Source organism: Pongo pygmaeus, chromosome 6 (genome assembly GCF_028885625.2).
Source record: "Pongo pygmaeus isolate AG05252 chromosome 6, NHGRI_mPonPyg2-v2.0_pri, whole genome shotgun sequence".
Taxonomy (NCBI): domain Eukaryota; kingdom Metazoa; phylum Chordata; class Mammalia; order Primates; family Hominidae; genus Pongo; species Pongo pygmaeus.
The window spans coordinates 35,481,099-35,507,556 of NC_072379.2; the positions used below are offsets into that span (position 1 = coordinate 35,481,099).

At 39.0% G+C, this 26,458-nt stretch overlaps 1 protein-coding gene across 6 annotated transcripts in view; it reads left to right on the top strand.

Moving 5' to 3' along the window:
• COBL (cordon-bleu WH2 repeat protein) overlaps window positions 1-26,458 on the top strand; it is a 299,291-nt gene that overhangs the window by 134,648 nt on the left and 138,185 nt on the right. For 2 of the 6 annotated variants that reach the window (XM_054495468.2, XM_063667308.1), the window contains exon 6: window positions 8,544-8,618. The exons of the other annotated variants lie outside the window; for them this stretch is intronic. In XM_054495468.2, the coding sequence (XP_054351443.1) occupies window positions 8,544-8,618 (75 nt within the window). The remainder of the gene's footprint in view (window positions 1-8,543; window positions 8,619-26,458) is intronic. 6 annotated transcript variants of the gene reach the window in all.

Below are 26,458 nucleotides of genomic sequence, written 5' to 3' on the forward strand. Positions count from 1 at the left end.
TATTGAATCATCTCTAGTCTTTGGAATACCGTTTTAGTTTTCTCAGAAGAAATAAAACCACAAGAGATATATAGCAATGAAAATCTGAACAGTAGAAGCATAATGCACACAGGATTGGATTATAGTCAGAAAGATAATTTATATGCCAGATCAAACAAGCCTGAATTCCATTAGGGAACAACTAAAAATGTCAGGCAGAACATTAAATCCTGCTTCTTCTTTAGAGACTTGTAGCCAGGAGGTAATTCAGGATTCAGTCCAAATTGTAAGCAAATAATAATATCACAAAAACAATAGTCTGCTAGAACTGAATAACAGGTGGAGTATTGAAAAATAATTTTTCCAGATCCTCCAGTTTTACCAAAGAATCATAGTAGAACCAGTTTATTTGTAAAATTAGTTTTACACTTATTATACTTGGCATGATTATTTGCATAAGATGCAGCAAGAAGAGTGGCCATACTGACTCATTTTAGTTGGCTTTGATGGAACTTTTTGATAAGGAATCTCAGATTTTTAAAAGCCTCTTGTGGCTAGGAAGCCAAGTTAAGGACTTACCATCTAACTGTGTCGGTAATACCTGTATGAATTCAGTGAATTTCTTCTCGAGATCTCAAAATATCTTGAGATTACTGGGCCTGTCAGAAAGTGACATGCTTTTACTTACCGCAAGGTCAGCAACCTTGTAAGGGAACCATGTCGACAAGGAACCAGGCCAGCCATTTTCTAAGTCCACTGGCTATAAAGTCAACTTCAGCCCTTCAAACCAGTCTGGTCATATCTGAAAATCTGTCATTCCGGTTTAAGACTTGGTAGACTAACCAGTGCTTTCAGTGTGTCCTGTTACAAAAGAAAACAAATCCTTGTTGAACTTACGCAAGTAAGTATATTGCCATAAAATGAAAATACAAATAGTTTCTGAATTTTGAAGAAATCAGGTAGAATGAAAGATAAATGTCTCAGTTTGCCCATCATAGTATACTTTACCCAATTTCTGTAAGCTATAAATAGCTCAAAAAGAAAAGTTTTCTTGATGCTAGAAAACAAAACATGAAAAGAACCTACTGTGTTTCAAACAAAAAGAAGTCACAAAAATTATTTCAGTGCTCTGTCACTTCAGTGCCATGTACTTAACTTTTATTCTGCTTGAAGTTGGGTTAGCGATCTTTGTGAACTCATCAGGTTTTAAATTAGATTACTGGATTTTTTCTTTTTGCCTTGTTCAATGGCATGATCTCCAAAATTATCAGAAACTTATATTCAGAGTGCTTGTTGTGATCTTCTCCATAAGGTTCCTTGAAGATACAGTGCTTTGGCATTTACAAAAAACTTTTAGGAAAAGAGAGCATCAGAATAAAGCAATTTACTGTTTATGTCAAGACACATCAAAATTTTTGCTATCTTTTACAATTATAGAATGCATATTAATAGCATATTCATATAAAAATAACCTGAAGAAAGTTAAGCACCATCTCTTGGCTGGGCGCGGTGGCTCACACCTGTATTCCCAGCACTTTGGGAGGCCGAGGCAGGTGGATCACCTGAGGTCAGGAGTTTGAGACCAGCCTTGTCAACATGGTGAAACCACATCTCTACTAAAATACAAAAATTGCTTGAACCTGGGAGGCGAAGGTTGCAGCGAGCCAAGATTGTGCCACTGCACTCCAGCCTGGGTGAAAGAGCAAGACTCTGTCTCCAAAAAAACCCACCAAACAAACAAACAAAAAAGAAAGTTAAACACCACACCATCTCTTATTTAACAATGCTTCCAGTATGATTTTCACATACCAAACATGCCTAGTATGCCTCTCTTGGAGTTCCAGGGTCCCTGTTTGGATTTCCAGAAGCACTAATCTCCAAAAGTTAGTTCAATGTGAGAAAGACTCAATTAGAATTTGAAGTCTCATTTTAGGAAGTTTGTCAAATGTCAAAGGCTTGAAACACTTGATTTCAAAATGAGATCACAGTAAAATAATATTCATTTAGTCAAAGTGATTTTTTTCAAAGATTTCAAAAAGCAAACATTTACTCTTTGATTAAGAGGAGACTTGGCCGGGCACAGTAGATCACGCCTATAATCCCAGCACTTTGGGAGGCCGAGGCGGGTGGATCGCCTGGGTTGGGAGTTGGAGACCAGCCTGACCAGCATGGAGAAACCCCGTCTCTACTAAAAATACAAAAATTAGCTGGGCATGGTGGCAGGCGACTATAATCCCAGCTACTCGGGAAACTGAGGCAGGAGACTAGCTTGAATCCAGGAGGCGGAGGTTGCAGTGAGCCAAGATCACATCCAGCCTGGGCAACAGAGCGAGACTGTCTCAAAAAAAAAAAAAAAAAAAAAAAGACTCAGTTTTCAGACCTAATAAAGACATGGTGAGTGTGTCTTCCTCTCTCTTCTTTTTTTATTGCAGCTTACTCAAAAGGTAAATAAAACCTTTTATTATTTCTTATCAATACTATATGAAAACCCTGTTCAAAAGAGAAAACCAAGTTTTATCTTTGTATTAATGTATTATTACTAATAAACCTAATTTTAATAAAACCTTATAAACAAATCCATCCAACCTCATTCAGCTTTGACCACACAGATAAGTTTCTATAAATCTTTTATAACCTTTTACAATATTTTTCATTTTTTTCTAACTTCCTATACCCATTTAGTTTTATCTATCATTTTTGTATTTCAGTAATTTAAAACAGCTTTTAAATAACCTTTAAGCCATGCAAAATTGTTGTCCCTTTAACAAAAACCACATATAACTACATATATATATAGAGAGAGAGAGAGAGAGAGAGAGAGAGAAATAGAGAGAGAGGGAGGGAGAGAGAGATAGAGAGAGTGAGAGGGTGTGTTTCGCTCTTGTTGCCCAGCCTGGAATGCAATGGCATGATCTTGGCTCACTGCAACCTCCACCTCCCAGGTTCAAGTGATTCTCCTGCCCCAGCCTCCCCAGTAGCTGAGATTACAGGCACGAACCACCATGCCCGGCTAATTTTTGTATTTTTAGTAGAGACGGGGTTTCACCATCTTGGCCAGGCTGGTCTCAAACTCCTGACTCTGTGATCCACCCACCTCGGCCTCTCAAAGTGCTGGGATTACAGGCCTGAGCCACCGTGCCTGGCCAACAAAAACCATATTTTTATGTCTTTTTTATAACCTTTTAAATATTTATTTATTTATTTATTTATTTTTTTTTTTTTTTGAGACAGAGTCCTCTCTGTCGCCCAGACTGGAGTGCAGTGGCATGATCTCAGCTGACTGCAACCTCTGCCTCCTGGGTTCAAGCGATTCTCCTGCCTCAGCCTCTCAAGTAGCTGGGATCACAGGCGCCTGCCACCATGCCTGGCTAATTTTTGTATTTTTAGTAGAGATGGGGTTTCACATGTCAGTCAGTCTGGTCTCAAACTCCTGACCTCAGGTGATCTGCCCGCCTCAGCCTCCCAGAGTGCTGGGATTACAGGCGTGAGCCACTGCACCTGGCTATAACCTTTTTTAAAACCAAAAATGCATTTTACTTTTCTTGTGCTCTTTGGATACAGATTGTTTCTCTTTTATCTAGTAGATTTAATTACATATATTAATTTCAATGTTAACTCTTAGTATCCCAAATATTTGTGAAAAGTCTTAAGAAGTAAGCAATTTTAATTATGTACCTTGATACAGAGCCCAGAAAAAAGGACAGAGTTATGAAAGCAATGCCTGGAGATCCAACCCCTCCCAGCATTTTCAGGAGGCACAAGTGAGCCAGGGAAGACATGTAGCGTAGCTCTGCCCCACAGCTCTTGGCCTAGGTGCTGCAGACATCCACGTGTCCCCAGGCCTTCCCGTGGCCACTTGTCTATACCCCAGAATCAAACAGGTATCAACAATATCACAGAAGCAACAGTTTTGTGACCTTAAACACCTACCAGCAATAGCCTAAACCTATTTGACTAGTAGACTCAGGCAAAAATCTCTAAATTAAATTCTGAAAATATTTCTATTTTATTTTACCAACAATTTTAAAACTACCCTCATTTACCAAAGATTACTAAAGTCACATGAACTTGAAAAGCATTTGGGCTTATTTACTAAATTTATGAGAACTGATTTACTTATAAGTCAGTTTGGTACCGTGTAGACAATATACAAACACAGACGTATACATATGTATACATACAAACATAGACAAAAATAAAGATTTCATAGCTTTGATTTTAAGATTTTAGCCATGAGTCAGGTGAAATTCACTAGTTCAAAAGGACATTTGGATTCAAACTGTGCCTTTGTAAATGGAACAAGTTAAAGTTTATCTGTCTCATATGCCTAAAGCCCTCACAAAATTTAACAAGGTAGCAAATTTACATTTCAAAGCAGAGAGAGAATTTAAGCTTTTGTAAATACCAATGAATTTTACATTATCTTTGGCAAAAATCGTGTCCTCAAAAGGGAAGCAGACCAAGGGAGTATATTTGGTTAGCAGGGGTTTAAGAAGAAAGAGATTCAATCAACTGAGAAACTTTTATAGAGAGAACAGAGGACTCAAAAAATATGCATGCATATATATATATATTTGTGTGTGTGTGTGTCCGTGTGTATACATATATATCCCAAATATCAGTTACTCATTAAGTTACCTTTTGACTAGAGAGCTCATAAATCTTTTCAATCTCTTATCAGATTTTAGCCAGGACAAATCAGCCAATATCCCTGCTTTTGTATTTTTTTAATTTTTTCCTCTTTTAAACCAAAGGTACCTTTCCAAGTGACTCACCAAAACTAACACGCCTTAACCAAGGTTATGATTTAACCAGAGACTTGCCAAGTATCTCCAAAGAGGTGCAATACAGTCCTCACAAGACCCAGAGCCACCAGAAAAACTTCAAAAGAAGGAACGTTTTTCTAGCTGCAAATGGGGTACAAGCCCCATCTGTCCTGTCTAGCGTATTCCCTAGGGTCTCAGCTTCTCAGCTGACTGTCTATATACAAGGTCCAGAATGAGGATAATTAAAGAAACAGTGGGAAAGACAGGAAAACAAAACCTGCCCGAAAACGTGGGGAGTAGTGCCAAAAGGCAGGAAAATGTGGGAAGGTAAATTTATGGGATGAATAAAGACTGCACCTAGATTCCCTGGCACTGCTGTCTCTGAGCCCATAAGCAAGTCTTATAATGGAGCGTATTTTTAGGTGAGAATGGCAGGCAGGAAAACCTTTGTCTTTCTAAATTGCCGTTCTGTCAGCAGGCAAGCCAGGGGAAGGGGCAGTGTCTCCCTGGATGTTAACCTTCTTCAGCTACCAATCCCCAGTACTTAGCAGAGGAATATTTTGGTTTCCTTCAGTAGATAGGATTATAAATGAGTATCCGAGACAAATAATTCAAATTAATTTCTTATAAATGTTTCTTTCCTGAGCAAAAGATATCCACTGAGGAAATAAATGTGGTATGTCCCGAGAACATTAACTATGTATCAAACCTGTTCTCAGCTGGAATGCTGCTTAGCTAATACAATGCATGTTAACATTTCCAAGACATGGTAAGATTTACATCTCCAAGGGACTGAGAAAGGTCTGCAGGCAGTTTAGGCATTTAAAGAGTTTTTCTGGGGGTTTAAGGAGTGGTCTCTAAAAAAAATCTCAAATCTCTTAATTTGGGGGTGAGAGAACTCACCTTCATGCACCTTTTGGTATAAAACTAATAGGAATTGGTCACAAATTTTTTAAAGTCCAAATTATAAACAGTAGAAAGCAGCTGCAGTTTTAAAAGCATGTTATGTGAAGTGATACCACCAGTGCCAAACTGCCAATACCTTGACCTACCTGCTCCAAGGTGGAAAAGGTAGTTTTCCTCTTTAATCACTGATGCCTGAATCACTTCCCTGCAAGGCAAAGATAGAGCCTCCATTCCAGAAAGGGAGCAGTGGAAAGGGCAGCCCAGGTGAAAATCATAGGGCAGTCCGGATTCAGGAGGTCTCACCCTTTGCACCCCGGGATCCTCGGGAGCTGGGGACCCAATATGTTGCTGGTACCAAGAGCTGGGTCTGAGAGAAAACGCTGGGTGCTGGTGTGAGGATCACTCTGAATCCTGCCGACGTAGACCAGATATGTCGGCCTAAAAAAAGAAACTGAGGCAAGATTAATATAGAGACTTTATTGGGCAAAAGGTGAGCCTGACTGCCTAGGACACACTTTCAGGTTGCCTTGGAGAGATTCAGCCATGGTTATAGGAAGGTTTTTAAAGGCAAAGGGAGACAAGGAGTGGGCTGATACAAAGTTGTTCCACAGGAATTGTCACTGGTTTACGGAGATGACATTGGTTAGTGATTGGCTATCCCTTGTTGAGCTATAGGGTAGGAGTCCTGGTGTCCAGTGTGTGGCATTTTATGGCTCCTTGGCGTCAGTTAGACTGGAGCCCACATAGCAGGTGGCCTCAAGAAGTCACCATTTGGTTTAAGGGTGGAGTGAGACATGACTGCTGTGCATTTCACTGCCTCTCTGGTTCTGATCATTAAAGGGGCTCATATTCCTCAGATACAAAGCCTGTTTTCTTTCTTGCTGTCCTGAACTTGCTAGAAATATTTTTCATTTCTCTTTACCTTATCTTTCATTTATCACTTTCCTTCTCATTTATTTTACTATATTTTGCTCTAGACATCCCTTCTTCAGTCTTATCTTTATTGGATAATTTGTTATTGTTTTGTGTTAAATTTTAGCTTCTTTCTCTTGATTTTTATTGTTTGAGGTACTGTGCTAAATGCAACCTCATTTAGTTTATCTAGAAACCTGGTGAGAGAGGCATTATCAGCTCCATTTTACAGGGAAGAAACTTAGGCTGAGCAACTCCAAGCCGAGCATAGTTCAGGTAAATGCCGGAATTCATAAACACCAGAATTCAAACCCAAGCCTGTCTTTCCAAAGTCCTTGCCGTTAATCACTGGTTTACATAGTATATAGTGTGGTATCAATTTCTTTATCAAGAAAAAGGATTGGAAACAAATAATTTTTTAAAATAATTTGTAAAATCCTGTGATGTCAGTCTGCAGAGGTCTCAGTGAACAGATGCTAAGAATGGAGAATTATTGAGGCATTTAAAACTTAAGGTGACTCTTTACTATATCACCTTAAAGGAAAAAAAATTATAGGTATGTGTGTATATGTGTATGTGTTTTATGTGTGTGAATGTGTGTATAAAATATCAATAGGAAATATACTTAAAGGGATATGATACTAGCTAAAATAAATGATAGCAAATCTCTTTTGTTTTAAAGCTTTTGTGTTTTAAAGTTTTAAAAGCATTATAGTTTTATATCAGCTTGACATTATTTATTCTCCTAACACAGCAGTTCTCAAAAGTACCTAAGAATCACCTTGAGACCTAGTTTAAACATTGGATTCTTGGGTCATGTACCCAAATATTCTCATTTGGGAGGCCAGGTTGGTGTCTAGAAATTGAATTTTCCAGTTGCACCAGATGATTCTGGTGCAACAGAAGGAAATATTACCATTTTTCTTTTCTGGATCATATGGAGTGAGATATTTGGTGAAATTTTTCTGTGTACACCCAGTGAATTAGCTGGGCAGTGATTAAAACTTTGAAGTCCTTGGGCCAGGAGCGGTGGCCCACACCTGTAATCCTAGCACTTTGGGAGGCTGAGGTGGGCAGATTGCCTGAGCTCAGGGGTTTGAGAACAGCCTGGGCAACAAGGTGAAACCCTGCCTCTACTAAAATACAAAAAAATTATCCTGGTGTGGTGGCGTGCACCTGTAGTCCCAGTTACTCGGGAGGCTGAGGCAGGAGAATTGCTTGAACCTGGGAGGTGGAGGTTGCAGTGAGCCAGGATAGCACCACTGCACTCCAACCTGGGCAACAGAGTGAGACTCTGCCCCCCCAAAAAAAAAAAAAAAACCAAAAACCAAAAAAACAAAAAACTTTGAAGTCCTCAAAACCTAATTAATTTGGTTGCTGACCTAACTCCATCACTTCAGGCCCACTACTGTTTTAAAATTGCATATTTTTGCTGGGTGAGGTGGCTCACGCCTGTAATCTCAGCATTTTGGGAGGCCAAGGTGGGCAGATCACCTGAGGTCAGGAGTTCGAGACCAGCCTGGCCAACATGGTGAAACCCTGTCTCTACTAAAAATACAAAAATTAGCTTGGTGTGGTGATACACGCTTGTAATCCCAGCTACTTGGGAGGCTGAGGCAGGAGAATCACTCAAACCTGGGAGGTAGAGGTTGCAGTGAGCTGAGATCATGCCACTGCACTCCAGCCTGGGTGACACAGCGAGACACTGTCAAAAAAAAAGGAAAGAAAGAAAAGAAAGAAAAAAAGAAAGAAAACTCATTCCTATGAGTGTGGATTTCAAAATTGTGATTTCCAAATCAGGGAGCACTTTGGTTCCGGTCTGTTCATAAACTGGCAGAAGTGGCAAAGGTTACGCCTATTAAGTGAAGGGTTTGCTGCCTTGTGGCCACACTGGCATTTTTGCCTTAATGATCGCTAAGGACTATGTTTTCTGTCTGAACTTTCACCTGGAGATGACGTGGCCTGGTGCTTGTGTTCCAGGCTGAGCAGCTCGTGCTGTCGGGTGCAGACAGCGATGAGGACACCTCCAGGGCTGCCCCAGGAAGGGGTTTGAACGTGAGTACTAATGCCCCAGCAGGTGCTTCCGCTAATTGCTTGGAACTTCTTGCTTTGCACGACCTTCCAGATAGTGAAATCACAGACTGGTTTAGTTTGGTGGTTTGTTTTTTGTAGTCTAGATAGAGTCGAAAGCTGCCTATTGATTCTTTTTTAGTTGCCCATGCTACTTTTGAAATATATGGAATATTTTAGTTTCTACTTTTCTGTTTGCCAGTCAGCATGATCAGGAGAAGCCTTCATTAGGGTAATTGAATTAATGCTTCCCGAAACTACCATCATGCATCATAAGGAGTAGCCAGGTGGTTTTGGAGCTACTCAGTCCTGTTTTCCAACCCTATAGCTCTCAGCTGCTAAAGTCTGAGCCTACGCTCTGTTCACGGAGCCTTTGAAAGGATTTCTGAAAACTACCTGTGCCCTCACATTGCACAGCTGGCATCTATAAAGTTTCTTCATAGTTTTAAATACTCGAGAATGTAATTCATGACATCTTATAAATATTGACATTTTAAATGTATCTAATAAAAGTTGGATGTTTACTATCACCTATTAAAAATTACATGGAAAGACTCTTCTGTATCAGTAAGAAAGTTTATATTTTCTTGATTTCACATTTCCAGGTCAGTCCCCATGTAAAATTTTATTCTATTCAATTCGTATTTTATGCTTGAAAGTCTTTAATAAGGACTTTAAGTAAAATATGTTATAAAATTAAAATATCTCTCTAAGTTATATTTTTTATTTGATGTGATCATAAAACTAAGTAGAAAAATATTTTTCTGGGATGAGTTCTCATAAAAATTACAAAATAAATCAAAACAGTGTAAATATCTTACGACTATTGACATATAATTGTTAAACATGGAAAGTAAATTTTTCTTGAAAAGACATTTATTAATAAGATGAAAGACAATTAAAAAAATTTCATGTATCCATTGTGTTTGAACATGATTTACTGATAAGAAAAGGTTCAACATTAATTATGTGACTCTTCATTTTTATTGAAGTAAGCCCCCAGGAAACACTTTACATAGATAGTATATAAGGATGAAAAGTTCTCTTATAGCAGTGCCTTTTAATTCCTGAAGTTCTCAGGATCTAACATGCTAAAAATCACATAGAGACCTGTCCTCAGAAATTATCTTGAATGATCCTTTTATGATCCTTGAATGATACCTAATTAGATTATCTTTCAAATTTGTCAATAGCTAAAATTTGGAAGTCATCTGACTTGCAAAGTGATTTGTTATTCATTCACAGTGGATATTGACTTCTGGCAGGTATAAGAAAAAAATGCCTTATTGAGACTCATCAAATGACAATTATACTTAATGCTCTTTTACTCATAGGCACTCTTTTGGAGGAAAGAGGGTGTGGCAATGGCTCTTTAAAATTTTCTTAAATTTGATTTTATTTTTAATTGATTCATAATCATTGTACATATTTATGAGGTAAAGTATGATGGTTTTGATACATGTTCACATTGTGTAGTCATCATCAGGATAAGTAGCAAATCCATTACCTCAAACATTAATTATTTTCTTGTGGTAAGAACATTCAGAACCCTTTCTTCTAGCTGTTTTGAAACGTGTAATACATTATTATTAACTGTAGTCACACAACTGTATGATAGAACACCATAGTGTATTCCTCTTGTCTAACTGTAACATTGTACCTGTTGACCAACCTCTCCCCATCCTTCTTCTCTGCTCTCCAGCTTCTCTCTACTTCTGTGAGATCAACTTTTTAGATTCCACATATGGGAGCATGGAATATTTTTCTTTCTATGTCTGGATAATTTCACTTAACATAATGTCCTCCAGTTTCATCCACATTGACACAAATGACAGGATTGTTTTCTTTTTTAAGGCTAAATAATATTTCATTGTATATATATGTGATATATATGTGATATATGTATGTATGTGATACATTTATATATATATCACAGTGTCAGTCAGGTTTTGTTTCAGAGCTAATTATAAAGTTTTCTTGGAAAAATAAGCAAGAATAAGGAAAACCCCGAAAAGCACGAGGGATGGGTAAGCCTTACCAATTTTAAAAATAGGTTTTAGCACCTTCATAATTACAGTAATTATAATTACAATTACACTAGCTCAATGAAGCAGAATAGAACATGTAGAGCCAATTGTATATCGAAGCATGGTATACAATAGGGTCAACACATCAAATTCATGGGGGGAAATAAACTGGTAAATAGAGTTGTGATCATCGAATAGCCATAAGGAAAAAAGAAAATTGTACATGTTTTCATTGTATACGGTAGGAAAAAAAATCAAATGAATCAGAAATCTAAGTGTGCAAATGGAAACCTTATAAATACTAGCAGAAGATATAGGTGAATTCATCTGTAAAATGAGAGTAGGTTATGCTTTTCCAATTATGACTAAAAATCCAAATGTGATAATGGAAAACGTTGATAAATTTGTTTTTTTAAAATCCATTTTTAATTGTGGGTACAGAGTAGGTATATATATTTATGGGGTACGTGAGATACTTTGATGTCTCCATGCCATGTGAAATAATCACATCATGGAGAATGGAGTATCCATTCCTTCAAGCATTTATATTTTGTGTTACAAACAATTCAGTTACTCTCTTAGTTATTTAAAAATGTACAAGTAAGTAATTATTGACTATATACACCCTGTTGTGCTATTAAATAGTAGGCCTTATTCATTCTTTATATACTTTTTTGTACCCATTAACCATCCCCTCCTCCCCAGTGAGTTCCCCACTACCTGTGCCATCCTTCTACTCTCTGTCCATGAGTTCAGTCACTTTGACTTTCAGATATCACAAATAAGTGAGAACATGTGGTATTTATCTTTCTGTGTCTGCCTTATTTCACTTAACAAGATGATCTCTAGTTCCACTCCTGTTGTTGCAAATGACAAGATCTCATTCTTTTTCATAGTTGACTAGCACTCCATTGTGTATATTGTAAACCAAAAAGTAACTGAAACAAGTCTCAATCAATTTAGAAAGTTTATTTTGCTAAGGTTAAGGATGCACTCATGACACAGCCTCAGGAGGTCCTGACAACAACATGTGCCTGAGGGGGTTGGGGTACAGCTTGCTTTTATACATTTTAGGGGGACATAATACATCAATCAGTACATGTAAGATTCACATTGGTTCAATCTGGAAGGGCAGAACAACTCGAACCAGGGTGTTGGGGGACTTCCAGGTCATAGGTAGATTTAAACATATTCTGATTGGCAGTCTGTTGAAAGCATTATTATCAGTAGAAAGGAATGTCTGGATTAAAATAAGGGGTTGTAGAGACCAAGGTTTTATGCAGATGAAGCCTCCAGGTAGCAGGCTTCAGAGAGAATACGTTGTAAATGTTTCCTATCAGACTTAAGGTCTGAGTTGATGTTAATGCTGGAGGGTGTAATGAGGCATGTCCAACCCCCTCTTCCATCATGGCCTGAACTAGATTTTTAAGTTAACTCTGGAATCCCCTTGGCTGAGAAGAGGGGTCCATTCAGATGGTTAGGGAGCCTTAGAATTTCATTTTTGGTTTACAATATGTACCACATTTTCTTTATCCATTCATCTGCTGATGGACACTTAGGTCTTAGCTATTGTGAACAGTGCTGCAACAAACATGGGAGTGCAGCTATCTCTTCAATATACTAATTTCCTTTCTTTTGGGTATGTACCCAGTAGTGGGATTGCTGGATCATATGCTAGCTCTATTTTAGGTTTTTGAGGAACCACCAAACTGTTCTCCATAATAGTTATGCCAATTTACATTCTCACCAACAGGGTATGAGGGTTCCCTTTTCTCCACATCCTTACCAGCATTTGTCTTTGCCTGTCTTTTGGATATAAGCCATTTTAACTGAGGTGAAAGGATATCTCATTGTAATTTTGATTTGCATTTCTCTGATGATCAATGATGTTGACCATCTTTTCATATGCCTGTTTGCCATTTGTATGTCTTCTTTTGAGAAATGTCTATTTAAATCTTTCGCCCAATTTTTTTTTTTTTTTTTTTTTTTTTTGAAACGGAGTCTCACTCTGTCACCAGGCTGGAGTGCAGTGGTGCAATCTCGGCTCACTGCAACCTCCACCTTCTGGATTCAAGCGATTCTCCTCTCTCAGCCTCTCAAGTAGCTGGGACTACAGGCATGTACCAGCATACCCAAAGTGCTGGGATTACAGGCGTAAGCCACCGCGCCCGGCCTTTTGCCCATTTTTTGATAGGATTGTTAGACTTTTTCCTATGGAGTTGTTTGAGCTCCTTATACATTCTGGTTATTAATCCCTTGTCAGATGAGTAGTTTGCAAGTGTTTTCTCCTATTATCTGGATTGTCTCTTCATTTTGTGGGTTGTTTCCTTTGCCGTGTAGAAGCTTTTAAACTTGATGTGATCCCACTTGTTCATATTTGCTTTGGTTGCCTATACTTGTGGGGTACTGCTCAAGAAATTTTTGCCCAGACCAATATCCTGGAGATATTCCCCAATTTTTTTTGTAGTAGTTTCATAGCTTCAGGTCTTAGATTTAAGTCTTAAATCAATTTTGATTTGATTTTTGTATATGGCAAGAGGTAGGAGTCTAGTTTTATTCTTCTGCATATGAATATCCAGTTTTCCTAGCACATTTATTAAAGATACGCTGTTATCCCCAGTGTATGTTCTTGGCACCTTTGTTGAAAATGACTTCACTATAAGTATGTGGATTTGTTTCTGAGTTCTGTATTCTGTTGGTATGTGTGTCTGTTTTTATGCCAGTACCATGCTGTTTTGGTTATAATAATTCTGTAGTATAATTTGAAGTCAGGTAATGTGATTCCTTCAGTTTTGTTATTTTTGCTTAGGATAGCTTTGACTATTCTGGCTGTTTTATAGTTCCATATAAATTTTAGGATTTTTTTTTCTATTTCTGTGAAGAATGTCATTGGTATTTTGATAGACATTGCATTGAATTTGTAGAATGCTTAGGGCAGTATGGAAATTTTAGCAATACATAAGCATGGAATATTTTTCAATTTTTTGGTATCCTCTTTAATTTCTTTCATCAGTATTTTATAGTTTAAATTATAGAGATCTTTCACTTCTTTAGTTAAATTCCTAAGTATTTAATATTATTTGTGACTACTGTAAATGGGATTACTTTTTAATTTCTTTTTCAAATTGTTCATTCACTGTTGGCATATAGAAATGCTAGTGATTTTTGTAGGTTGATTTTGTATCCTGCAACATTACTGAATTTATTAGTTCAATAGGTTTTTTGTGAAACTTTAGGTTTTTCCAAATGTAAGATCCAATCATCTGCAAACAAAGATAATTTGACTTCTTCCTTTCCGATTTGAATGTCCTTTATATCTTTCTCTTGTCTGGTTGCCTAGCCAGGACTTCCAGTACTATGTTGAATTACGGTGGTGAAAGTGGGCATCCTTGTCATGTTCCAGATCTTAGGGGAAAGGCTTTCAGTTTTTCTCCATTCAGTAAGATACTAGCTGTGGGTCTATTGTATATGGCTTTTATTATGTTAAGATATGTTCCTTCTATCCCCAGTTTTTTGAGAAGTTTTATCATGAAGGGATGTTGAATGTTATCAAATGCTTTTCAATATCAATTGAAATGATCATATGGTTTTTATCCTTCATTCTGTTTATGTAATGTATCACACTGATTGATTTGCATATGTTGAACTATCCTTGCATCCCCAGGGATAAATGTCTCTTGGCCACAATGAATGATCTTTCTAATGTATTGTTGAATTCAGTTTGCTAGTATTTTGTTGAGGATTTTTGCATTTATATTCATCAGAGATATTGGCCTGTAGTTTTCTTTTGTTGATGTGTCACTGTCTGGTTTTGGTATCAGGGTAATATTGGCCTCATAGAATGAGTTTGGAAGTATTCCCTCTTCCCCTGTTTTTTGGAATAGTTTGAGTAGGATTGGTATTAGTTCTTGTTTAAATGTTTGGTAGAATTTAGCAGTGAAGAAAGACATCAGGCCTCAGGCTTTTCTTTACTGGGAGACTTTTTATTATGGCTTCGATATTGTTACTTGTTATTAATTTGTTTTAGTTTTAGATTTCTTCCTGGTTCAATCTTGGTACACTGTATGTGTCTAGGAATTTGTCCATTTCTTCTAGATTTTTCAATTTATTGGCATATTGTTGCTCATAGTAGCCACCAATGATCCTTTGAATTTCTGCGGTATTAGTTGTAATGTCTCCCTTTTCATTTCTGATTTTATTTGTATCTTCTCTCTTTTTTTCTTCATCTGGCTAAAGGTTTGTCAATTTTGTTTAACTTTTAAAAAATCAACGTTTTGTTTCACTGATCTTTTGTATTATTGTCTTCATTTTAATTTCATTTATTTCTGCTCTGATTATTATTTCTTTTTCCTACTAATTTTGGGTTTGGTTTGCTCTTGCTTTTCTAGTTCTTTAAGTTGCATAGTTAGATTGTTTGTTTGAAGTTTTTCCTCTTTTTTGACATAGGCACATATGACTATAAACTTCCCTCTTAGTACTCCTTTTGCTGTATCCCATAGGTTTTGGTATGTTGTGTTTTCATTATTATTTGTTTCAAGAAGGTTTTTAATTTCCTTCTTAATTTCTTTCTTGACCCAATGGTAATTGAGGAGCATGTTGTTTAATTCCCATTATTTGTATAGTTTCCAAAATTCCTCTTATTACTGATATGTAGTTTTATTCCATTGTGGTCAGAGAAGATGCTTGATATTATTTCAGTTTTTAAAAATGTTTTAAGACTTGTTTTGTGACTTAACATATGATCCATGTACTGAGGAAAAGATGTGTATTCTGCAGCCATTAGATGAAATATTCTGTACATATCTATTAGATCCATTTGATCTATACTGTAGATTAAGTCTGATGTTTCTTTGTTGCTTTTCATTTGGAAGATCTGTCCAGTGCTGAAATTGGGGTGTTGAAATCTCCAGATATTATTTTATTGGGTCCTATCTCTCTCTTTAGCTCTAATAATATTTGCTTTATGTATCTGGATGCTTCAGTGTTTGGTGCATGTATATTTAAAATTGTTATATGCTGTTGCTGAATTAACCCCTTTATCATTACATAATGACTTTCTTCATCTCTTCTTACAGTTTTGGTCTTGAAATCTATTTTGTCTAAGTATAGCTATTCCTGCTCTTTTTTTTGGTTTCCATTGGCATGGAATATCTTTTTCCATCCCTTTATTTTCAGTTGAGGTGTATTTTTATAGGTGAAGTGTGTTTCTTGTAGGCAACAGATCAGTGGGTCTTGTTTTTTCATTCATACAGCCAGTCTGTGTTTTTTGAGAGTTTAGTATATTTACATTCAATGTTATTGATAAGTAAGGACTCAATCCTGTTATTTTGTTACCTGTTTTCTGGTCCTCTCTCCCTCCCTCCCTTCCTGTCTTCCTTTAGTGAAGGTGTTTTTCTCTGGTGGTATGATTCAGTTTCTTCCTTTTTATTTTTGTGTAACCATTGTATGTTATTTGGTTGGCAGTTACCATGAGGCTTGCAAATACTATTTTAGAACGTAACGCTGCGTAAACAAATAAGCAAAAAGAAAATGAATAAAAATTATGCTTTAACTTCATCTCCCCACTTTTTAACTTTTTGTTGTTTCTATTTATACTTATTGTACTGTGTATGTCTTTAAAAGTTGCTGTAGTTATCATTTTTGATTGATTCATTGTTTAGTCTTTCTACTTAGGATGAGTAGGTTATACACCATAGTTACAGTGTTATCATATTGTTTTTCTGTGTTTTTACTATTACCCGTGAGTTTTGTACCTTCAAGTAATTACTTATTGCTCATTAATGTCTGTTTTTTTCTGATTAAAGTATTCCCTTTAGCATTTCTTGTAGGTCAGATTTGAGAAATTCCCCAGCTTTTGTTTGAGGGAATTCTTTATTTCTCCTTTATGTCTGAAGGATATTTTCGCTGAATATACTATTCTAGGGTAAAAGTTTTTTTTCATTCAGCACTTTAAATATGTTATGTCACTCTCTCCTGGCCTGTAAGGTTTTCCCTTGAAAAGTCTGCTGCCAGACATATTGGAGCTTCATTGTATATTATTTGTTCCTTTTCTCTTCCTGCTTTTAAGATCCTTTCTTTATCCTTGACTTTTGGGAGTTTCATTAGTAACTGCCTTGCAGTAGTATTTGGGTTAAATCTACTTGGTATTCTATTACCTTCTTTGGATATTGGTAACTTTCTCTAGGTTTAAGATGTTCTCTCTTACTATCCTTTTCAATACATTGATAAATTCGACCTCAGAGAAAATATTAATAAGTTTGATTTTAGGGAAAACAAACAAAAAACCCTTTTGAATGACAAAAAAGAGAAAATGAAAATAAATAAAGGAAAGAAATAAAACTCTTACTCATAATGAGAAATGTAAATGAACTACAGTGAACACTGTTCATCACCTATGGGATTGGCAAAAGCCCAAAAGTTTGTTACTACACCTTTTTCATTAAACTGTGGGGACCTTAAATGCATTGCTGAGCAAAATACAAAGTGCTAGCTTTATGGTGGTGAATTTGGCAGTATCTAGCCAAATTACACATACATTTAGTTTTTGACACAGAAATCCTACTTTTAGAAATCTACCCTGAAGACTCACTGGCAAAAATCTAAAATGATTCATGTGTAAGGCTGTTTATTGTGGCATTATTTGTAACAACACGAGATGAAAGCAATGTTCATGCCCATCAGGAGGGGATTTGTAGATGAAGCTATGGTACATGAAGATGTGGTATAGCTACATGATTGAATACTATGAATCTGTGAAAGAAGGAAGAAGTTTGTTATATTATTGATATGAGGTGTTTTCTGGGATATATTTTTTCCACTTTTAAAAGTCAAGGGTGACTTTTCCTATGAATCAAAGTAATAAGGCTTCAATATGATAGATTAATATTAACTCATAAATAAGAATATACTGGGTTTCAAGCCCTAGGACAGTACAGCACTTAAAATAATAATGGTTCCCAGTGATGACCATGCCTGCTGCTTCAGTCCTGTCTGTTCTAGGCACTGTGCTTAGTTGTGTGGGCTCATTTGATCTTCCTTATACAGACACAGAAAATGTCCAAATGCCAGAGGTGAATTGGTTGATCAGATTTATTGATATCTACTTATTTATGTTGGCTATGATGCTCTCTTCAATTAAGGATGTTAGTGACGTAATGTTTCTTAAGAGCACTCTGCCATTGTTTTTACATATTTCTTCCAAGCCATTGATCCTAGTCTGCACATTTTGATGCCAATGCTTGCTTAATCTTACCAGAAGAGGGGATCAAAGGGAGGCATGAGTCACATCATCCTTTCGCTGCTTTGAATGTCCTCTATTTTAAGGGATTTCGCAGCTCTTCCTTCCCTTAGTTCACTGGGCTGTGAGAGGCACTTCTTTTGTGTATATCCGGTGATAAAATGTAACACTGATCCATCTCGTGAATTCCTTCCTTCCTTAGTTTAGCGCCTAGCTTAGCACTTCTTGCTTTACAAGAAACATTGCAATGAGTATTGGCTTTATTGGTGCTCCCCCTGCTGGCTGTTTCTATGTCTTTGTGCAAACAGGGTAACTGCTTCAGCTTCAAGTGGTAGTGAATCTCTGATGAGCACAGAGGCTTAGCCTGGTGGAGGCCAAGGGCAAGCCTACATCATTGGGGTGTTAAAGCCGAGCTTTCAATTCTGGCCCAGCATGCAGAACCTATCTTCACTTTCCTCATCTGCTAAACAGTATCCACTTTGTAGGTTCATTGTAGCGATTAGAAATTATATAGCTCATCTGACACTCATAGGAAATGTTCTGAAATGGTGAGTAAACCTGACCAGAGCCCTCCAGAAAGTTTGCAGATACTATTATGTATTATTTTTTCTTGAGAAAATGTAAGTGGTTTATTATGTCTATAACTTGAAGACTCTATGAGAATAGATTTGCATTAAAAAAATCCTAATGTAGATGGTCAAAGAAATTTGATCTTCTCGGGAAAAGTTAGTGAATTTCTTAGAAACTGAAGTTTACTCTATTCCAAAATATATTTTCACTGTCTTAATCAAAGGGCGCTTGAATCATAGCAAATATTCTCATCTTTCAACTAACTTTAAGTAGTTTTCCTGGAATTTTACATTTTCCAGAAAACACTCCTTTCTGTATCTGTGAAAGAAAGTGTGCCTCAGGCTGTAAACTGGGCTGCACTGGACACCTGCGGGGGACTCTGGCTTAGTGGGGACATGGTCAGTATTGGTTTTCCTCAAACTCAGCCTGTGTAGCTGTGAAAGCATGGAACAGATTACACTGCAGTTAACGTCATCCCACACATCTGGGCTCCAAGACACGGGGAGGTCACATAGCCGGTTGTGGATGCCGATTAATGATAAGGTGTGAGTTAGCTCTTGGGTCTCTGTTTCCTAAGTCACACAAACAGCAGTGATAAACTGTGCTAACGGATGAGACAAGGTACCTGAGTTAATTTGCAATTCAGCTCACAAAAATGCAAAGGAAATTATTATATCAGTCTGATAAAGTGCAAATGTTCTGATGTAGGAGTAAAGTGACGTGGTTTCTAATCCTGGTTCTGTTATTCACCAGGATAACAGACCAGTGATAGCAGGCCTTTCTCTGAAGAATGAACTTTTGAAAGTAACTGGCCTTTTATGGGCCCTGCTTCTTGGTTTCTTCATTTTTTAAAAAATCCAAATTCTATAAATTTGACCAATCTAAAGGTATTACTACATGCTTCATCAGATATCTCTGCATTTCTTGATACCATAAAGTTCTTCTGGTAAAAGAGTTAAAAATCACTGCCTTATAAAACAAACAAGCAAACAACAAAATAAACCTGTCTGGAGACATTTTGTCCATTTGCCCTGTTCAGACAGTGACAGAAATAGTGTGTCATTATAGTGTTTCACAGATGGAAGGAGCCTACATCTGAAGTGATTTCCATAGCAAAAGCCCTAAAAAAGTTTCCAGAATTCGTGTTGAGTGGCGTTGGTTCTGATGGAAACCTCTGCAGTACTGGGGGCAGGCATTTACAGGGAAGCCCACCAGTAAAATAAAATTTTCAGAAAAAGTTATTAAAAGCTACATTTTAAAGGAAACTCCATAATTTCAGCTGCCCTGAGTCCTATGCTTAGAGAGAGCCTGCATTTCCACCCAGCTGATCCAGGTCTCCAGGGGGATTACAGAGAACTTGCAAATACGGCCCAAAGCATGTGTGGAGCTGTGCTGCCACAGGGTGGCAGTGTTGTCACACGCACAGCAAATCCCCACGCGAGCTTTTCTGGGCCTGGAAAAGCTCAAATCTGTTCTGTTTTTAGAGTGTTCACCAGTTGAGAACAGGAAAATGTGTTCGGAGGGCTGAGCCACATGTTTATGAGGTAGAACTAATTTTTGTTATACATCAGTTGTGTAGAGATATTTTTAAAATTTAGCTTGTACCTTTAGAAAATGCTTTATAAGGCAGAGGTTGCAGTGAGCCTAGGTCGCGCCACTGCACTCCAGCCTGGGTGAGAGAGCGAGACTCCATCTCAAAAAAAAAAAAAAGCTTTATATTCAAAATAAAATAAATTGCATATGGCAGGTTTTAAGAGTAGAGTAGGAGAATCATGTCCAGTGCCTACAAGTCTAACAGAGTTTCTTGTTGCTTGTTCTCCTGAGCCTTTCTCAGTATCTGCATAGTTCTTTTAAAGGCTGTGTGATCTTCTGTGTAAAGGGAAAAGCGTGGCTTTTGTTTTTGTTTGCTTGAATTTGGATTCTGACTTATTCCCATACAGTTCTGTGACCCCTTAGAGCCTTGTCTTCCCGTGTGTACTGTGAGCTCATAATCACCAGCACCTAGCATTCTTATGAGGATTAAATGAGTGCCAAGCACAGGAAGGAGCTCACAGCTAGCACTCGATGAAGGCTGGCTCGGCCCTGTTGCTCATTGCTTCTTTTATTCTGGTAAAAATAATGTGAAAGTCACTTTATCCCAAAAGCCTTTTTTCATTTGGGAGGTTTTCTTTATGAAAGAGACCTGCAAATGTATTCGTGAATCAAAGGATATGACAACTTTATGGCATTACTGCATTGTTTCTCTCCATGACTGTGTCATCAACAACAAATAACAGTATGTTATTGTGGCCACTCAACTCTCCATTTCTGATTCAGAGCCTTGTGTACATAAAACTCCTATCAACTATTGGAAAGTAAATAGACCTTAATGTGTAATCTAGAAAAATCATTCTAAGGTTCTTTCCATACCTATTTGACCATTAAAAATAGGCCAGACATGGTGGCTCATGCCTGTAATCCCAGCACTTTGGGAGGCCGAGGTGGGTGGATCACCTGAGGTCAGGAGTTTGAGACCAGCCTGACCAATATGGCAAAACCCCATCTCTACTAAAAATACAAAATTAGCTGGACATGGTGGCAGGTGTCTGTAGTCCCAGCTACTCAGGACGCTGAGGCAGGAGAATCACTTGAACTTGGGAGGCGGAGGTTGTAGTGAGCTGAGATCGTGCCATTGCACTCCAGCCTGGGCAACAGTAGTGAAACTCTGTCTCAAAACAACAACAAAAAAATAGTTTTAAAAATATTCTTATCATATGATCTTTAATGCAAACCCGGAAACCATCAGAGGAGGGTTTTGGTTTTAAAGCTTTGATGAATTTTTTTCCCAGAGCTTTCGATTCTTACAATGGGAGTAGTATACACACATAGATCCTGAAGAGTTGATAAACAGGGCCTAATGCCAGTACCAGTTCTCGGAGGGAAAAAAATAAATGTAGATTTTTCACCACGTGGCTGAAAATGTGATGTTTGTAAGGATACTGAGGTGGAAAATGTCCCTTTCAAATACTGGTTTTCCTTATGTTCCCCTAAAACATGACTATTATTTCCACTATCTATGTTTCCTTTCTGGCCTTCCCCTGGTCATTGTCAGACAAGTATAAAACTAGAATCTCACTTGCCTGCACATGGATTTAAGTTGCTTCAGAGACCAGAAAAGGTGAGAAGCAGAGCTCTCTGCCCGTCGGTATCCTTTCCTGTATAGGAGATGACATCTCCGCCATCACAGTGCCTCGGGCCAGAACCTTGGGGTCCTCTTTGCCCCCTTTGCTCTCCCACTCCACCTGCAACCCTCATAGCGTCTGCCGCCTTCAAGATACATCCAGGATCTCATCACTTCGCACAGCCTGCCCTGGTCACCTGGCCCAGGCCTCCTGGCGGCTCCACTTCCCAGCACTTGTGGTCTCCAAAACCTCCTCCCCACCTCCCTGCTTTGCGCCCTTCGGTTTCACGGGGCATCCAGAGCGCAGCCGCCAGGTGCGCGCGGCCGCCAGGTGCGCGCGCCTGGGGGCTGCAGAGAACCTGCAACGCCGCCCCCGCTGCCTTCCTCCAAGCTCCTGGCTAGCTCTTCTTGTGCCTTGATCCAGGTCCTTAAAAAAAGGAAGTGGACTGTAGACAAGGTGTCCCACACACTGGCAGTCCCAGCGTCGGCCCTTGGGGCCGCTGTTTCTCAGCTGTTTCTCAGCTCGCCTCCCTGCCCACACAGACCCTGCACCTCCGCGCTGCTCCTTCCCTGTCCCCGGCGCTGTGCCTTCCCTGTCCCCCACGCCTTCCCTGTCTCCCACCCTGTGCCTCGCTTTCCCTGTCCCCCGCACTATGGACACCCCTGGCTTGAAACGGCAGGGGGCGCACAGGCCAGTGTGCCTGTCCCAGCATCGCGCTCATCTCCTGTTTGTATCTGATGTTACGGATGTCATTTCATTAGGAATGAGTGTTTCCTCCCCGACTTTTGCCTGCATTCTTTTCCAGCTCCTCCCTGGAAAAGGGCAGGGGCGGACACTTTCCCAGCCTCCCACTCTGCTCTGTTCCCAGTGGCACCTGCCCCAGGGTCTGGGCCCCTAGGGATGCGTCCTCTACCCTGGAGACTGGGATCTTCTTAAATCCCCACTGCTCCCTTATTGTCTCCTCAGCTAGCGCCACCTTTGCTTCCTCTTCCAGGGTTGTCACATTTTCTTGATTTCTGCATCTTAAATATGTCCCAGGCGGACCTATAGTCCTTCCCTTTTCTTCCTGTTGAGCGATGGTTACAGGCTGTGGACGCATGCGAGTGACGAGGCTGCTGCGCTGTATCTCCTCCCCCACCCTGCCCTTCCGCCATCCCTTAGGTTTGGGTCCATTCTTCTCCATTCTTTCAACATAAACTGCACCTTGAGGGTCTCTTCTCTTTTTTAAAATTTTGCATGGTACCAATTCATAGTAGATTGCAGAGTAAAATAGAATAAACAGAAATAGAAAAATAAATAGAAATAGTAAAATAAATAGAATAATAAATAAACAGTCCCATACCAATCATCTACCATTAACAAATGTTAATGTGTGTTCAGCTACATTTGCTGCGTTATCTTTTTGTTAACGACTAAGAAATACAGCAGACACAGATGACACTGCCTCTCTAACGCAACAGAACTGGCTCTCTTCTTCCTTCCCCAGGGGCAGCAACCCTTTTAAAAGTTGTATATTTTAAGAAATATAGTGAAAGGGTGTCTGTCCATAAACAATGCAGAGCATATTTTGTATGTTTTAACAATGTTTTGTTTATTTCAATTGACAAAAATTATATATCAGTGCATTGTGCAACAGCTAAATCAAGCTAATTACCATATCCACAACCTCACATACTTATATTTTTGTGGTGATAACATTTAAAGTCTACTGTTTTAGTAATTTTCAAGTATATAATACATTCTTATTAATTATAGTCACCATATTGTACAATAAATAGACTTCCTGAAGTGATTATTTATTTTCCAAAGTCTGAATTTTGACTTAGAGAATAAGAACAATGAATGTTGAGGGGAAAAAATAAGGAAAGAAAGGAGAAAAAAGGGAGAGGAGAGCAGTCCACTAAAATCCCTCCCCACATAGACACTCGCCTCCCCAACCACTTGCCCTGGGCACACTTTGAGTCTGTCCCATCAGCAGACCAGGGGGCACTGGGGACACACAGAGGAGCCAGGCCAACCCCCTGCCCTCAGAAGACACCAAAGAACCCCTTGCCGGTGCTACTCAAACTCCAAATGCTCTGGCATTGCCAGGGGCCTTGTTTATTTATTTATTTTTTTTGAGGCGGAGTCTTGCTGTGTTGCCCAGGCTGGAGTGCAGTGGTGTGATCTTGGCTCACTGCAACCTCTGCCTCCTGGGTTCAAGCAATTCTTCTGCCTCAGCCTCCCAGGTAGCTGGGATTACAGGCCCACGCCACCACACCCAGCTAATTTTTTTGTATTTTTAGTAGAGACAGGGTTTCACCATGTTGGCCAGGCTGGTTTTGAACTCCTGACCGTAAGTGATCCGCCCACCTTGGCCTTTCAAAGTGCTAGGATTACAGGCGTGATCCACTGCGTCTGGCCAGCCCGGGCCAGATTCGAGGTATTGGGTCAGATGAGGCAATGGGAGAACCAAGCCTGAGGCCCTGGCGAGGAGGTAGAGTCAGAGGGCTCGGTTCTCCTTGTGAGAAGGGCGAAGGAAGGTCTGTACAGAGAAGGCAAAGCCTCAGCTAAGCTGCTGATGCTGCTGTGTGGCTCCCTCTCTGAGAGGGGAATCCAGCTTAGGGGCACCTGTATTTCTATTTTAAGTACAGAATAATTTAAGGGGGAGAGGAAGGAGAAGGGTTAAGAAATGAAAGTTCCCATTCTTCTGCAGTTCCATTTAGTGATTTGAAAGTGCACCTTAACTACAGTTCATTGTGTGTGTGTGTGTGTGTGTGTGTGTGTGTGTAGGGTGGTTTTTTATTGACTGTACATTGGAAATGTGTGTTTAAAAATAGACTGAACAGATGACTAGCTATTTCTCAATATTTTTGACCCTCCATCTGGGATGAGAAGGACCAGAGAATTCTTTTATTTGTTTGGCTAAGAATGTTTGCGGTCCCAGATGATATATTCTGGATCTGTAATTGTATGGTGAACGTAACTCCTTCGAACGACAGCTTCAGTAAAGCTGAATAAGTCTGGTGATGCTTCCTGCTGGGTGATTCCTGGGGAACCTGATGTCTCCTTTAGAGGAGACACTCAGGTGAGCTTTCAGAAAGGGACATTTCAGAAGTATTGGCCCTGAGCTTCAAACTGAGATAATTTGATAAACTTGGACAAGAATAATTACTGTCTGGACATCATGGGGAGATAAAAAAGGGAAAAAAAACAACAACAAGAAAAATAAAAGGGTAAGAAAGGAATTAATTTGCCTTCTTGGCTTGTAAATTTGTGTGTGTGTGTGTGTGTGTGTGCAGAGTATTTTGGTTGAACTACAAAAATTGACATTTAGTGATATATCCTAAGTGGATTGTCTTTGATATTTGTTTTCTTTTAGCACAGTGAATTTCTGTTCTATATCATCTGGATGATTTTCTAGCTTTATAGCAAAAACTATAAGCAAATTATAAATACAGGTGTTTATGAAGCTTATTTCTTTGAAAATACAGTGGTTTACAGAGAAACTATGATTCCCAGTTGCATTTGAATTTCCTTGATCTCTCTGTATTTTGCTTGGTTGCATGGAGATTGGCAGAAGTGAATGTTGATATTTTCATTACTGATGATGCAGGCTCCCTTCCGTAAGAACCATCACAATGGGACCTAGAGTAGATGCTTCAGGTCAGTTCTAAGCAATTCACACAGTAGGGCTTAAATAGTCCTCAGCAGATAATGTTTTTCTGTTTAGGTTTACTGACTTGGATACCGCTCTTTTTAACACACACTACCCCATAGGTGTAAAGCTTCCGAGTGTTCCTTCATTTATAGTTAAGGGAGTTGAAATCTGTAGAAATGAAACCAAGGGTATATAGGAACTGTGCAGTCTTTTTTTTTTTTTTTTTTTTGAGACGGAGTCTGGCTCTGTAGCCCAGGCTGGAGTGCAGTGGCATGATCTCAACTCACTGCAACCTCCGCCTCCCAGGTTCAAGTGATTCTCCTGCCTCAGCCTCCTGAGTAGCTGGGATTACAGGTGTGTGCCACCACGCCCAGCTAATTTTTTTGTGTTTTTAGTAGAGACGGGGTTTCACCATGTTGGTCAGGCTGCTCTCAAATCCCTGACCTTGTGATTCACCCGCCTCAGCCTCCCGAAGTGCTGGGATTACAGGTGTGAGCCACTGCTCCTGGCTGGAACTGTACAGTCTTTCTATTACCAAGTAAAACTCTTTATTGTCCTAAATATTGCATATTTTATGGCCCAGGCAGAGTGGCTTCTGACCCTGTCTTTGCAGCCATCTATTGGTAATTGGTTTGGCTGTGTCCAAAACCATCTCTGCCCCTTCTTCCAGAGGTTATCTTCTGACCTTAACAACCATTTATAGCTGAATTTTGTTAAAACATTGGAGTTAATTGGGAGCAAACAGGTGAAGTGCATTTAAGCTCTATGAGGACAGAGCCATTTATTATTATTATTGCTATTATTTCTCATTGTTCGACTAATGCAGTGCCTGGAAACAAGAGTAGGAACTTAGATGTGTTCATTGAACGCATGCCTGCTTTGGTCAGAAGTGTAGCCAATGAGAATTGATCTCTGGCGCAGTTTGTTAATACTTTATATCCCATGTCAGAGACAGTCTCCAGTAGTGTAAGCAAAAGTTACACACAGGAAAAGGAAAATGGTGAATGCTGAAGCAGATGGCCTGGTTGCCCAGAACTCTCAATTTTGATGCAGAGATTTTGAATGATATTTTCCCTGGTGGAAATGGAAGAGGATATACTGAATTTTCTTGAGTGTTTTCTGAAAATTGCCCATGCCCATTCCTCTCCTCTTACCTGCTGCCTCCACACCTTTAGGTTGGGATTGGGATG